This window comes from Callithrix jacchus, chromosome 5, assembly GCF_049354715.1.
Source record: "Callithrix jacchus isolate 240 chromosome 5, calJac240_pri, whole genome shotgun sequence".
Lineage (NCBI taxonomy): Eukaryota > Metazoa > Chordata > Mammalia > Primates > Cebidae > Callithrix > Callithrix jacchus.
In genome coordinates, this window is record NC_133506.1 from 71363435 (window position 1) to 71379875 (window position 16441).

The following is a 16441-nucleotide window of genomic DNA, read 5'->3' on the forward strand; positions in this document are numbered from 1 at the left end:
AATAAAATAGAAAAAGCCAGAGTGCATTGTGTGACCATGGGGCAAGACACTCTCCCTTTCTCGTTCTCAGGTTTCCTATCACAAAGGACAAACTACTGTCTAAAGTCTCTCCTATTTCTTTCTTTCTTTCTTTCTTATTTGAGACCAGTTTCGCTCTTTTTGCCTAGGCTGGAGGGGAAATGGCATGATCTTGGCTCACTGCAACCTCCACCTTCTGGGTTCAAGCGGTTCTCCTGCCTCAGCCTCCCAGGTAGCTGGAATTATAGGTGTGTGACAGCATGCCTGGCTAATTTTGTATTTTTATTAGAGACGGGGTTTCATCATGTTGGTGAGGTTAGTCTCCAACTCCCGACCTTAATTGATCCACCTGCCTCGGCCTCCCAAAGTGCTGGGATTATAGGTGTGAGCCACCTGGCTTGGCCTTCCTAGTTAAAATTCTGTGAGGTTTGTATAAAAGGAATAGAATGAGAGCCCAAAAACCAGTATAATGAAAAAGTAGTGTTTCCCCAGTTCTTGGATCCAGTCAAAAAAGAAAGGAAAAAAAAGAAAAAAGAGAAAAGTAGTGTTTCCTGCCACTTTAGAGGAAGGACTCACATATTCTTCCTTCCATCAGCCTTGATGGAGACTAGCGCCCTCACTCCAACACCAGGTGGCCTTCCCTGCCCCTTCCCCAGAGCCTCCAAGAAGACCCCTAGCCTGCCACCATCAGCAGGAACAGGCACCAAAACCTTTCCCCTTCCTGTCACTTCCCACCTCCCCAAAGGGTTGGGGACATCAGCTGTGTCCCTGTTAGTTCCATCCAGCTCAGCTTTGGCTGGGGAGCTAATTTCAGGGGAGTCAGGCTAAGCATTAGGGTAAGTAATTATTCTTCCTGTCTTGGGTAGTTTCCTCCCTGAAAAATGAGGACAGAGTTCTAAGCTTTCCTCTATTTCTTAAATTATAATTTAAAAATTGCTGGATTGGCTGGGTGCAGTGTCTCACACCTGTAATCCGAGCACTTTAAGAGGCTGCGGCGGGTGGATCACGAGGTCAGGAGTTTGAGACCAGCCTGGCCAACATGGTAAAACCCTGACTCTACTAAAGATACAAAAAATTAGCCGGGCATGGTGGTATGTGCCTGTAATCCCAGCTACTCAGGAGGCTGAGGCAGCAGAATCACTTGAACCTGGAAGGTGGAGGTTGCAGTGAGCTGAGATTGTGCCCTTGTACTCCAGCCTGGGCGACAGGGCGAGACTCTGAATTAAAAAAGAAAAAAAAAAAAAAAATCACCAGACTAATATTTACCTTCGGAATGCTTCTTCATCGTCCTTTGGTGCCCTTCTATGACGGTATATCTGTTTTGGAAGAAAACACAATTAAGATTACCCATCACAACCACCACTATCTCCAAATCTGTATTTATTCCTTTTATTCATTATAAGTCTCATCCACCTGAGGACAGAACTTTTTGGAGACAGGAATTGTATGCTGTTTACAGTGCTTTGATTCTTCCACAGTACACTCATCCTTGATATCTTGTAGGGGATTGGTTTTAGGATACTGCCCCCACACCATACCAGAATCTGTGGATGCTCAATCCCTTACATATAATGATGCAGTATTTGCATATAACCAACATACATCCCCCGTATACTTTATTTAGAGACAGGATCACACTGTGTTGCTCAGGCTGGAGTGCAGTGGCACAATCACAGCTCACTGCAGCCTCAGCCTCCTGGGCTCCAGTGATCTGTCTAACTCAGTCTCTTGAGTAGCTGGGACTACAGGTGCACACCACCATACCTGATTTTTTTATTTTTAGTAAAGACCACATCTCACTATGCTGCCCAGGCTGGTCAAGCGATCCTCCCACCTTGGCTTCCCAAAGTGGGAATTACAATTACAATCCCACACTTGGGATTACAAGTGTGAACCATCATGCCTGGCCCCATGTACTTTAAGTCATCACTAATAAAATGTATAGATATTGTACAATGGTGACAGTTGTTCTGCTGTACTTTCTATTTGTATTTTTATGCTGTTTTTTTCAAATATTCAGCCTCATCTAGTTGAATCTGAAGATGTGGACCTGCTGATGAAGAGGGCTGACTGTATCTAACTTACGGTCTTACATGCAGCTGGCACTTAATATATTTTATTGACTGTTTTAGATAAAATTCAACAGATAATTCCTAATAAAAACTCTTAAAAGTAGGAAAAAAAGGAAACCCGAGTCCTTCCTCTAAAATGGCAGGAAAACCAGCCTGGGCAACATAGCAAGACCTTGTCTCTACAAAAAAATTTTTTTAATTAGCTGCTGGCCTATAGTCCCAGCCAATCAGAAAGCTGAGGTAGGAGGATCCCTTAAGCCCCAGACTTTGAGATTACAGTGACTGCTCTCCAGCCTGGGTGAAAACAGGCTCTGAAAAGGAAAAAAGGAAGGAAGGAAGGAAGAGAGGGAGGGAGGGGGAGGGAAGGAAGGAGAGAGGGAAGGAAGGAAGGAGGGAGGGAGGGAAGGGGGAGGGGGAGGGGGAAGGAAGGCAAGGAGGGAAGGAAAGGAGGGAGGGAAGAAAGTAGAGTATAACTATTGGAAAGGAAGAGAGAAAACTATCATTATTTGCATATGAAATGATAAATATTAGACAGCCAAAAAAGCCTAAGAGAATCAACTAACATTCTACTGGAAGTAATATAAGAATTCAGTATGGTGGCTAAATACAAAATCAAGAGATCAGCATACAAAAATTTTTTTTTAAAAAGATGGCTACCTCAGATACTTTTCCCATGTACCACCAGTAACTAATTAGAAAATGGAAGTAAGATCCCATTTACAATAGCGATAAAAATGTATGAAGTATTTAGGAACAAAAATACAAAGATCTTTTATCTAACAGAAGATGTGTAAGATCTGTATGATGGAAACAGACTCTTCTGAAAGACATTCAAAAAAATGAATACATGACAAGAGATGTCACGTTCCTAGAATGTTGTACAGATGTTACTTGTCAAATTAATCCGCAAATTTAGTGTGATCCTATTCAAATCCCAAGACAGTTTTTGGTGGTGGCTATTTTTGAGACAGGGTCTTGCTCTTCTGCCCAGGCAAGAATGCAGTGGTGTGACCACAGCTCACTGCATCCTCGACCTCCCAGGCTCAAGCAATCCTCCCACTTAAGCCTCTGAAGTCTCTCATATGGTGTCGAAGAAATGGTGACAAATCTCACAAAGGGAGTAGGCTCAAAAGGGCTGGAGTATTCAGGGAAGGTGTCAAGAAGAAAGACGAACTTGAGATGGCTTTTGAGAGATTCATAGGATTCCCTCAGGCAGAGTGAAACAAGGGAATTTTAAATGGACAAAGGTACAGACAAAAGCAGAAATGGGCATGGTGTGACCAGGGTATGGTGAGGGGCTGCTCTGGCTGGAATGGAGGGCTGCCACAATAATGGAAATGGTGAGTGAGGGAAATAAAGTTGGATTGGCAGCATAGCGTCAAGGTTGCCAGCTTATTAACTCACTCTTCCAATATGCTAGCACTGGCCTGTTGGGAAAAGTAATACATCATGTAATCGAACAAAAGGCAAACAGAGGCAAGCTCTGGGAATGGGCGCTATAAACAGGACTCGCCCCAGAGTGGCCAGATACAGGCTTTAGATATGTAATGCAGGGTGAGCATCCCTAATCCAAGGAGAAATGTCTCATATGGTGTCTGAGAAATGGTGACATCTCACAGAGAGCCTGGGCTCAGGAGGGCTGGAGTATGAGACATTCCCCCTCCCCTGTGAACTTAAATAAGTGGCCAACTACTTTTTTAAAAGATGGCTACCCTGTAGTGCTTTAACTGGACCTATTTAGAAAATGCCCTACACACTGGAGAAGGAAGACACTGTGTGAGTGTGGTAAGTCTACAAGACGAGACCTCTCTTTTGCCTTGTCCTTCCTCTCCAGGGTGATGACAGCTCTGTGAGGGTGGAGATTATACATTTCTCTTCATTTCAACAACAAGGAAGTAAATTAGTGACAGAGTACATTCAATTGTCGACATAGTTTTGGGTGGGAGAAATTTTGCCATTATATCAACTTAATTTCTTAAAATAGTCTAGTGGGATTAACTTAATTTCAATTGACAGAAATGTCCTGGAAGTGACGATCCTTTAAAAATCCTGGAATATACATTACAGTAAAAGAACAAAGCATACTTCGGCCTTAAACAACTCAAGGAGAATGTCAAGTAGTAGTAGGTGGGAAAGTGGCTTTGATTTTCAGTTTGTGGGTTCTGAATCTACACAAAGACAGGATTGCATTCTGAAAACCTGAATTAAGTATTGTCCTTACCTGAATGAGACAGAAAATGATGATTATAATTGTTACAATTACAGTCACAGATACTGCCAGGATGAGTATGTTGCTGAAGCCATATCCTGGAACAACTTTAGTGTGCTAAAAAAAAAAAAACAATTTTTTTAAGAAAACAAAGAGATAGGATGAAAGCTAACTATTCAAAACCCCAGTATTCCAAGTGAGTAGCTTACAGGTTCTTTTTTATTTTTTTTGAGACAGGATTCCACTCTGTTGCTCAGGCTGAAGTACAGTGGTACAATCACGGTTCCCTGTAGACTTGACCTCCCTGGGCTCAGGTGATCCTCCCACCTTAGCTAGCCTCCTGAGTAGCTGCGACTACAGGCATGTGTCACCACACCTAGCTAATTTTTGTGTTTTTTTGTGGAGACAGGGTTTCACTAGGTTGCCAAGCTGGTCTCAAACTCCTGACCTCGAATGTTCCACCCACCTTAGCCTCCCAAAGCGCTGGGATTAAAAGCATGAGCCACCTGGCCAAAGTTACATGGCCAAGACAAGCTATGGCCTGTGAGTCCCAGGTTCTCTTGTGTTGGCACTTCCCTGACATATGCTAAATGATGAGAAAGTCCGGGTCTCACCTTTCTGTGTGGTCCTCACCTCACTTGACCTCTGCTCTTTCTGTTCACTCTGGGCTTCCGTGTTCTCGTTGATATAGTTCTCGGTTTTCCACTGGTCCGTATCCCATTCTGCCTTGGATGCCTTTACTTCTTGCCGTTCACTGAGAAGCTTCATCAGGAGGCCTGTCCTGGAGATGAGCTTAGCACAGGCTAATTGCACTTGGGTATCAGAGCAGTCCATCTTCAAGGTCCGGATAACATGAGATATGAGCCCTCTCACGTTGTTGTCAGGGATGAGGGACCGTAGCTGCTGGTTTAGCTGCATTTCAAACTGATCACCTGGGGATGAGAGCAATGGGTAATTGTTTTTGGGCTTGGGAAACAGGTCAGTGCCCAAGTCATTGTATTCCCATTTTATTTCACGGATTTGTTTAACAGTTGGCTCAAGGTTGAACGCAGTTCCAGTGGAATCTGCCTCAGGAGGATTATTGTATGTTGTGTCTTCAGAGATGGTGCCTTCTGGCATAGCGGTTTCAATGGAAGGAGCAAAAAGTTTTCGAAAATAATTTTCTTGAGATGAAGAAGCCCCTTCTGAAGGGGAATTTATGAGGCTCTTTGCTGCAGAGAACAGAGCCTTTAGACTGTTTTTGATCTCAAATTGGGCTTTTGCAGATGTGGAGGCGGAGGGCCTGCCCATGGAGAAGGGTTTCAGCAAAGAGGAGACCCCTGTCTTATGCTCTTGGGTCAACAAAGGCTTGGTGTAGATGGTGTTTCCCACTAACTTCTTGGGCCTCTGCACCAGGTGAGGCTGTTCCAGTTCCCTTGGGGCTGCACTCCCAAGCCTTTTTCCTTTGGCAGTGTTTTCCACAAATGCCTGGGCACTCTGTTCCCTCCTGATGCTCTGCTTTCCCACCTCTTTGAAGTGCCTTTTCTGGATGCTCCCTGGGCCCATGAGGACTGTGTTTGCTCTCTCCAGGCTTTTCCCTACACTTTGAATTTTTGCCAGGCTGTTTTCCTGTGGTTGGGCAGTTTCTAATTTGGTCCCAAAAATTGGCCTTTTAAATTTGGGACCTAAAAGCCTGGACTGTACAAGCATGGCAGTTTTTTCTTCCCTTTTAACCTCATCGATTTTTTCTTGAATTTTTGCATCCAACACATTTTCCAGAAAATACAGCTTTCTCAATTTATTTTTGTAAGTTGAGTTGTTGGATGCAGGTTGAAGAGAGAGGCTCTTTATATTGTTTTTCAAAATACCCAGGGGCCTGTCACCATCTTGTGAACCTGAAAAAAGCAGTTTAATGAACAGTAACAACATTGCCTCCCCATCGTCTAGATTTCCCGCCGAGAAATAAGGCAAGATATAATTTAGTGCACTGATAACATCACTTTCATCATTGATGTCTAGCTGCTCACTCCCAAAGCCTGACAAGTTGATGCCATTGCTGTCTGAGGGTGTCTCTGGCTCAATAGTCAGCTCAGTGCTCGTGTGCTTCTTCCGGGCTTGTAACACCTTCATGAACGCTCCTTCGGGATTCACTATAGATGCTTTTTCAAGACAATTTTTGGTGTTTGTTAGACATGCACTGTTGCAATGCAGCTTGACTGTCTTGCAGGCAACCTCAATGCTATTTTTAAATTGGCAGAGGCAGCAGGCCATATGGCTAGGTAAGATCCTATAGATAAAAACACAGAACAATAAATTAATGGTGAAGGGGTTTCTTGAGTAGGTAAAGGAGGCAGACCAATGCTACCACAGAGCTGTGTAAAAAGGTGTTATTGAGGCCTATGGACTGGACAGTTGGGTAGGAACCAGAAGGCCACAGGAAGGAGGGCAGAGATGTACAACAGAAGGGTAAGCATGGCAGTGAGTATGGTGTGCCTAGAATAAATGTGGTTGGGATTAGAACTGGTTGACACTGATCAGTAGTTTAATTCAGAAGTATCTCTTCCCAACTCAAATATTTCACTTTGGGCTGAAAGTCCACAGGAAGAAGGTAGAATTCTAAGAAGAGTCTGAATAAGCCCCCAACTTCTGTAGTCCCTTTTTCAATTCCTGTTGGGAGTGAAAAATTAATTAGACATTCTCTGGGCATTAAAAACAGCTTAGTCACTTTCGGAGGCTGAGGCAGGTGGATCAAGAGAGGCGGGAGGTCAAGAGATCGAGACCATCCTGGTCAACATGGTGAAACCCCGCCTCTACTAAAAATACAAAAAATTAGCTGGGCGTGGTGGCGCGTGCCTGTAATCCCAGCTACTCGGGAGGCTGAGGCAGGAGAATTGCCTGAATCCAAGAGGCAGAAGTTGCGGTGAGCCGAGATCAGGCCATTGCACTCCAGCCTGGGTAACAAGAGTGAAACTCTGTCTCAAAAAACAAAAAAGAAAAAAGAAAATAGCTTAGTTTAACATGTATTGTGGGGTAAAAAATAACAGAGATTTCATTGGCCAAATCTGGATGGACATTTGAGCATTCAGAAGAATAACAATAAGCTACAACATAACTAACATAAAGAACAATCCATGAAGAATGGTATTCAAAAAGAAAGAGGGGGTGTTCTTCTTTAATGAAATAATGCCAGCTAGTAAATGCAGAAGGAATGACAAAATTTTAAAAAGTGTCACTTTGCACCCCAATGTAATAAAAATTGATTTAGACAAGGATTATTATTGATACACAGTTGGGTAAAAAGACACTTGTGAACAGGATCTTCACTGATTTCAAAGTACCTCCCCACAGATTATTTATTAATTACCAAGGGGAAAATTATTTTTTATTTATTTTTTATGAGACAAGGTTTCACTCTGCCACTCAGGCTGAAATATAGTGGCAAAATCATAGCTCATTGCAGCCTCGACCGGGCTCGAGTGATCCTCCAAATTCAACACCCTGAATAGCTGGGACTATAGGCTTGTACCACCACACCCAGCGAATTTTCTTTTGTATTTTTAGTAGAGACGGGGTTTTACCTTGTTGTTCAGGCTGGTCTAGAACTCCTGGACTCAAGTGATCTGCCCACCTCAGCCTTCCAAAGTGCTGGGGTTCATGTGTTAGCCACTGCACCCAGCAAAATAACTACAATGAATAGATCTCGAAGATCACCTTAATCAAGTGATCAAACTTAGCATTATGGTCCACCTGTGGTCACGAGGCAGGAAGGATGTATCACCTATGCAGTATTCTTCCCAAAAATGCTTAACTTGAATCTCATCCTGACGAAACAGACAAATCCAGATTGTGGGACAATTTACAAGACAGCTATCTTTGACTCTTAAGAAATGTCAGTATCATGAAAGATTAAAAAAAAAGTAGAGTAATGGTTTAGATTAAAGGAAATGAAGACATGACATGCAGTGCCTGACCTTTGATTGGATTCTGTACTATTTTTTCATCTTTATGGTATGTTTGAGTTTTTTTCAAAATATAAATTTGAGCAAAAGAGATACCAAGATAATCGATTATTGCTATGGCTTATTGGGGGCAGTTTTAGAGAGATAAAAACAACCTCTGTTAACTGGAGTAAATCTCAAGGTTAATCTTAAGCAGTATAGCATGGTCATTAAGAATACAGATTCCACAGCCAGACTAGGCTTAAATCCCAGCTCCACTAATAATCTGAATTTGGGCAAACTGCTTAATCTCTGTTCCTTGGCCTTGTCATCATAGTACCTACCTCTCATGAGTTTTGAGGATTAAATGAATCAATACCTGAAAAATGCCTGGCACACAGTGAGTGCTCAACAAATGTTAACTACTGTAATTATTACATTGCAGAGGCTGTGGGGCCCTTTTCTGGGTCCTTCAAAATGATGACTTTATCAGGACCTCATTAAAACTGTGAAAACAGAGGAGTGTTTCATGGATATATGAAGTCTATGAGTTGGGAGTACAACGTATATACTTTTTTTTTTTGTTTGTTTGTTTGACTATCTCCAGTAATGGGTATAAGCAAACGTATAGAGTGTTATATTAAAACTGCATCCAGTAAGCTGGCCTGACACAGCTTTCAAACCTATAGAGAAATAACCACTAGTGACTAGTAGTGTTCCTTTGGGTCCAGTGGAAGCCTTTGATCTTCATATAGAAAGAGTGGACCCAGAACCATAACCTAGCATTTTACTTATATAACAACCTTAACTCTGACACGAAGGTGTTTCTTGTTTGTTTTGAGGCAGGCTTTCACTCTGTTACACCGGCTGAGTGCAGTGGTGATATCTCAGCTCACTGCAGCCTCTGCCTCCTGGGCTCAAGTGATCCTCCCACCTGAGCCTCCTGAGTAGCTAGAACTACAGGTGTGTGCCACCATGCCCAGCTAATTTTTGTATTTCTTGTAGAGATGGGGTTTCACCATGTTGCCCAGCCTGGTCTCAAACTCCTAAGCTCAAAAAACCCTCTCTCCTTGGCCTCCCAAAGTGCTGGGATTACAGGCATAAACCCAAAGTTTTTGTTATTATTTTCATGCCTTCAACTTCTTATTTTAAACATTTTCTTTTTTTCATTTAACCCTTAGGATGGCTGGGAAACATTTTCAAATGGTGTGATGAACACCTCTATAACTTCCATCTGGAATCAACAGTTGCTTTTTTCCTTGCTTTTTTTTTTTTTTTTTTTTTTTAATTTCCCACCTAACACCAACAGTTGCTAATACTTTGCCACATTTGCTTTCCATGTATGTATGTCTACACATTTTTCTGGACAAAACATTTGAGAGTTAGTTGCAGATATAATGAGCCTTCACCACTAAATAATTCAGTGTGCAGCCCCTAAGAACCAAGGCATTCTCCTCCATAACCAGAATACTATTATCACCCAATGAAACTTAATATTATCATTGCCTACTATGTAGTCCATATACAAATTTTCACAATTGTCCCAATCATATCATGGCTTAAAAAAACTCAGAATCCAATCAAACATCAGACATTGCATTTAGTTTTCATGGTTCTTTAGCCTCCTTAACTGTTCCCAGAACTGTTTTAAAGTATACTGACAAATCTTTGAGACTGTAAATGACCTGAGGTATAGATTATTCTTACTTGAGAATAGTAATTTTCCAATATGCATTAAAGATCATTACACATGAGCCAAGACTCAAATGAGCTGGCCTACTTCCTTTGTATATAAATGTGTCAACTCCTGAAGACTCCCAATAATGAACTACCATAGGGCAGTTAGTTCAATGTCTTTCGGGTCTTGATGACAAATGGTTACAGAGAATAGGAGCACTTTTCTTATCCACTAATGGTAAAGAAAAAAGCAGACAGAACCTCACTATATTAGAGAACTAAGTGAGAAAGCTAGTTGATGAAAACGACTTCATCCAGAGACGAAGGGATCTAGCTGACATGGAAGATGCTGCAGGAGGCTGAGGAAAATGAGGCTAGAGCAATAAAACAGATTTGACAATGTGATCAAGATAACAAAGTGACCTGACAAAAATGAATGCAGCAATGCTAAATGAAGGGCCCATTCCATGCTAATCTTGTATAATGCGCTCAACTAGCCTTAGCACATCTGACTTTCTATTTAGCTTGCCATTTTGTGTGTTGGGGCATGGGTGGCACAATTTAAGTTGCAGTAAGTTGTGTAACAAACTCACAATAGGGCCCTGCAGATATATACAGGGTCATGCTCTGTCACCCAGGCTGGAGTGCAGTGGTGCCATCTTGGCTCACTGCAACCTCCACCTTATGGGTTTAAATGATCCTTCCACCTCAGCCTTCCTAGTAGCTGGGACTTACAGGTGTATGCCACCACACCTAGCTGGTGTGTGTGTGTGTGTGTGTGTGTGTGTATGTATATATAATTTTAACTGCAAAGAAGGCCAGGCACAGTGGCTCATGCCTGTAATCCCAGCATTCTAGGAGGGTGAGGCAGGAGGATCACTTGAGGCCAGGAGTTTGAGACCAGCTTGAGCAACATAGACCTCGTTTCTACTAAAAAGAAAAAATAAAATTGAAAAAAAATAAAAAATACCTCACACCATATATGCAAATTAACTCAAAATGAATCATAGACCTAAATGTAACTATACAATTTCTGGGAGAAGACATAAAAGAAAATCTTCTTGACTTTGGATTAGGCAACAGGTTCTTAAAGATTTCTTAGGTAAGGAAAAAGCACAAGCCATGTAAGAAAAAATTGCTAACTTAAAGCTTATAAAAATTAAAAACTTCTGCTCTTCAGAAAACACTTTTACTTTTATTATTTATTTTTCATTTTGAGACAGAGTCACACTCTGTAGTCCAGGCTGGAGTGCAGTGGTGCTATCTCGGCTCACTGCAACCTCCACCTCCCAGGTTCAAGCATTTCTCATGCCACAGTCTCCTGAGTAGCTGGGATTACAGGTGCCTGCCATCACTAATTTGTGTATTTTTAGTAGAGATGGGATATTGCCATGTTGCCCAGGCTGGTCTCGAACTCCTGACCTCAGATGATCCACCAGCCTTGGCCTCCCAAAGTGCTGGGATTACAGGCGTGAGTCACTGTGCCCAGCCAGAAAACACTTTTAACAGAATGAAACAACAAACCACAATCTGAGAGAAGGGATTTACTAAACACATATCTAAAAGGCCTTTTTTTTAAAAAAATTTTTATTTACTTATTTAATTGTTGATACAGCATCTCACTCTGTGATCCAGGCTGGTGTGCAGTGGTGATCATGGCTCACTGCAGCCTCGACCTCCCAGGCTCAAGCAATCCCAAAGTGCTGGGACCACAGGTATGCACCACCATACCTGGATTGTTTTTATAGTTTTGGTAGAGATGAGGTTTCACCATATTGCCCAGGTTGTCTCAAACACCTGGCCTCAAGCAATCCTCCTGCCTCAGCCTCCCAATGTGCTGGGATTATAGGCGTGAGCCACTGCACCTGGTCCCTGAAAGGACTTGTATCTAGAGTCTATAAAGCACTCTTAAAACTCAATAATAAATAATCTCTCACGGAGGGGAAAAAACCTCATTAATAAAAAGATTAATACTCAATTAAAATATGTGAATAGATTTGAACAATTTAGTAAAGAAGATATTTGCACATGAACAGACATTCAACATCACTAGCTATTAAAGAAATGCAAATTAAAACCACAATGAGATTCCACTACACATCTAGCAGTAGAAGGGCAAACATTTCTTTAAAAACTGAAATACAAGAATCTGCTGGGCTGGGCCAGGCATGGTGGCTCATTCATGTAATTCCAGCACTTTGGGAGGACAAGGTGGGTGGATCATGTGAGGCCAGGAGTTTGAGACCAGCCTGGCCAACAAGCTGAAACCCTGTCTCTACTAAAAATACAAATACTAGCTGGGCGTGGTGGTGGGCTCCTGTAATCCCAGTAACTTAGGACGCTGAGGGAGGAGAATCCTTTGAACCTGGGAGGGGGATGTTGCAGTGAGCTGAGATCGTGCAGCTGCACTCCTGCTTTGGCAATTAAAAAATTAAAAAAAAAAAAAAAAAATCAGCTGGGCTGGGCACAGTGGCTCACCCCTCCCAGCACTTTGGGAGGCCAAGGCGAATGTATCACTTGAAGTCAGAAGTTCAAGACCAGCCTGGCCAATATGGCAAAACCCCATCTCTACTAGAAATACAAAAATTAGCTGGGTGTGGTGGTGGGTGCCTACAGCCACTTGAGGGGCTGAGAAAGGAGAATTGTTTGAACTCAGGGGGTGGAGGTTGCAGTGAGCCAAGATTGTGCCACTGAACTCTAGCCTGGGGATAAAGCAAGACTGTGTCGAAGGAAAAAAAAAAAAAAGAATCTGCTAAAGTTATGGAACAACTGCAACACTCACAACGCTGGTGGAAATGTAAAATGGCACAGACACTTTAGCAAACAGTTTAGCAGTTTCTTAAAAAGTTAAATATGCACTTAGCATGTGAACAATCCAACTCCTAGGTATTTACCCAAAAGAAATAAAAACATAGGTTCACACACAAAGACCTGTATATGAGTGTTTTTAGCAGTTTTATTCATAATTGCCAAAAAATTGAAAACAACCCAAATGTCCATACATTGATGAATGGATAAACAAATGGATACATCCACACAACTGGAATACTACTGAGCAATGAAAAGGAGTGAACAGTTGTCCCTCGGTGTCTGCAGGGGATTGGCTCCAGGACCCCCTGCAGATACCAAAGTCCACAGAGGTTGAAGTCTTTTATATGAAATAACATAGTATTTGTAAATAGCCTTGGGTATACTTTAAATACCTAATACAGTATAAATGGTATGTAAATAATTATACCATATTTTAAAATTTCTACTGTTTTTATTATTTCATACATTTTACTTTTTCCAAATACTCTCCATCCATGGTTAGTTGAATCCATGGATGAGGAACCTGCAGATATGGAGGGCCAGCTGTACTGACAGGTGCAACAACATGGACGATAGCATAATCTCAAAAAAAATCATGCTAAGTGAGGCCAGGCACAGTGCCTCATGCCTGTAATCCCAGCAGTTTGGAAGGCTGAGGTGGGTGGATCACTTCAGGTCAGGAGTTCGAAACCAGCGTGGCCAACATGGTGAAATCTCGTCTCAACTAAAAATACGAAATATTAGCCAGGCATAGTGGCAGGTGCCTGTAATCTCAGCCAGCTACTCAGGAGGCTGAGACAGGAGAATTGCTTGAACCTGGGAGGTGGAGGTTGCAGTGAGCTGACGTCACATGGCTGCACTGCAGCCTGGGTGACAGAGTGAAACTGTCTCAAAAAAAAATTATGCTAAGTAAAAGAAGCCAGATACAATAGGTTACATGCTGTATGATTTCATTTATAAGACATTCTGGAAAAGGCAAAACTATAGGAATAGAAATCAGATTAGTAGCTAACCATTAGGGCTGATGGTGGGAGGAGGGCACTGACTACAAAGGGACACCAGGAGCCTTTTTGAGGTGACAGAAATGCTTTATATTGGGAATGTGGTGGTGGTTATGTCAATATACATTTGTCAAAACTCATCGAACTGTACACTTAAAAAGAGTGAATTTTGTTATATGAAAATTATATCTCAATAAACCTGACTTAAGAAAATACTAAAACAGCCTGGCACGGTGGCACGTGTAGTCCCAGCTACTCGGGAGGCTGAGGTAGAAGGATCGCTTGAGCCCAGGAGTTCTGGGCCGTAGTGAGCTATGCCGATTGGGTGTCTGCACTAAGTTCGGCATCAATATGGTGACCTCCCGGGGGCAGGGGACCACCAGGTTGCCTAAGGAGGGGTGAACCGGCCCAGGTCGGAAAATGAGCAGGTCCAAACTCCCATGCTGATCAGTAGTGGGATCACGCCTGTGAATAGCCACTGCACTCCAGCCTGGGCAACACAGTGAGACCCTGTCTCTAAAAAAAAAAAAAAAAACTAAAACCAACCTAAAGAAACAATTAAGTGAAAATAACTTACAGTTTTTCCAATTCAAGAGTCATCATGAGGATGTTCTTAACAGTTGTAGGTGGAACTTGTGTTTTTCCCACGTCTCTGAAGAGGAAAACCAAAACATTCATGATATAAATGCCGATACAAAAATTCTGTACTTAAAAAAGATATTTCAAGAACATGTGATTACTTCAATTTTGGCTTTTCTATAAAACAAGCCAACTCAAGAGTTTATTTGCTGCAGAATTCCAGAGAGCTCTTATTAAAGAAATTTAAGTTAATTTGCATCATCAAATTAATTATATTCAAGAGTAGAACTTGTACTTTTTTTTTCCTAACCATTATCTTCTCATTTTCATATTGGATTCACTCATCTTGATTATTTACTTTTTTCTTCCTTTTTAGAATAATGAACACCTATTCTTCCTTTGTCTCTTAATTAAGTAATATTCCTCCATGTGTCTGCATGTTCCAAATCCGTATGGGTTCTTCAACACTGTCCTCTTCCCCTGCTGGCTGTCTTGACCATTATATATCCTTTCTTAATCCTTTTATTTGCCAATAACTTGTTTTAATAACCCAGTTAAATTTAAATTATGACTTTTTGGCCTAAATGCAAAATATTAAATCATTGATGAAAAACTTAAAAAGAGCATAAATCATTTCATCACTCATGAGAGGACTGTAATACTTACAGATATTTTAATGCTGGCAATTTAAACAAATATGGATCTTCGACAGTTGTCAGAGGATTGCGATTGAGAATTCTGAAAAGAGCAAGGAATTAAAATTACCTGCATTTTCAATGTGTGAAACTGCATAAAAAGTTTATATTCATTTTTTTGGTATGGAACTTGTAGGTAAAAAAAAATCATTTTCTGTTTTTGCCCAATAAATCACCATTAGACTCCATAAAGCACTGTTCCTCTGGGAACTACCTAGGTCTCTAGAAGATAAAGCAGAGGAAAGAAAGAGGGAAAAACATAGAAAAAACAAAATGTGTGGGAAAAAAAAAAATAAGCCACAGAACTTTTCAGGTCAAGAACCCCAGAAGTGACTCTGCTGGTAGGAAGCCCTGACCCCGTAGGAAACACTGTTTCTAGTGTCCTCCATAATTCAAGTTGCTTTTTTTTTTTGAGATGGAGTCTTGCTCTGTCACCCCAGCTGGAGAACAATGGCTGGATCTCAGCCCACTGCAACCTCTGCCTCCCATGCTCAAGTGATCCTCCCGCCTCCTGCCTCGGCCTCCCGAGTAGCTGGGATTACAGGCACCCACCACGATGCCCAGCTAATTTTTGTATTTTTAGTAGAGACAGGGTTTCTCACCATGTTGACTAGGCTGGTCTCAAACTCCTGACCTCAGGTAATCCACACACCTCAGCCTTCTGGTGTTAGGATTACAGGTGTGTGCCACTGTGCCTGGCCACTTGTCTTATCTTTATAAAGTTTAAAATTTATGGTCTAATTTGCAGTTAAGGAAGAAAAAAAAAATAGGACCAATTCTTTTGCTTTACAGCCAAAGAAAAAGCGATAAATCTAAGAGGAGGAACAGGTCAAAACCATACTCCTATCACATACTCCCACTTGTATTCTAGTATCACATCACAGTCGTTGCCACATTGCATGTAACCACCTGTCTACCTGTCAGTGTCCTGGACTATCAGCTCCTTAAGGGAAGACACCACATCTTATTGCCATTGTGACCCCTGTGCTGGGCATGATGTCTGAAATTTACAAGGCATTTAATAAATGTTTATTGAATAAAAATAACATTTTGTTTGTAGGTCAATAAAAAGAATAAATTCATTTTGATGCAAATTTTTATTCCAAAATGCTGGAATCTGTTTTCCTTTTAATTCTTTAAAGTGAATGAAAAAAATAAAAGAAATAGGAAGAAATAGAAGAAAATCTGCCTTTAGGTTAACCCAAGAATCATCACCATACTTTTGCAGAAATTATAAAAATAATAATTATTACAGCGAGTATCTATTGGGCTGACAGGTATTTGTGATCGGCATTTCACATTTAATCCTCACAATAACCTTATGTGGCAGACATTATTATTGCCCTATTTTATAAATGAGGAAACTGAGGAACAGAGAGCTTACATAATTTGTCCTAGGTCACCAAGCTATTAAGAAGTAAAGCTGTAATTTGAACTCATGTGTTTAATCTGTATGAAGAAA

At 41.4% G+C, this 16441-nt stretch overlaps 1 protein-coding gene across 50 annotated transcripts in view; it reads right to left on the minus strand.

Moving 5' to 3' along the window:
- Window positions 1-16441, minus strand: part of LOC100894160 (leucine-rich repeat-containing protein 37A2) — a 75254-nt gene that overhangs the window by 1478 nt on the left and 57335 nt on the right. For 47 of the 50 annotated variants that reach the window (XM_078372711.1, XM_078372702.1, XM_078372681.1 and 44 more), the window contains 5 exons: window positions 14951-15022; window positions 14283-14357; window positions 4933-6565; window positions 4312-4416; window positions 1285-1334 (listed from right to left, as the gene is read on the minus strand). In XM_078372711.1, coding sequence (XP_078228837.1) covers window positions 1285-1334; window positions 4312-4416; window positions 4933-6565; window positions 14283-14357; window positions 14951-15022 — 1935 coding nt within the window. Of the gene's footprint in view, window positions 1-1284; window positions 1335-4311; window positions 4417-4913; window positions 6566-14282; window positions 14358-14950; window positions 15023-16441 lie in introns of all 50 variants that reach the window. The other 3 variants (XR_013535475.1, XR_013535474.1, XR_013535473.1) reach the window with 1 other exon arrangement.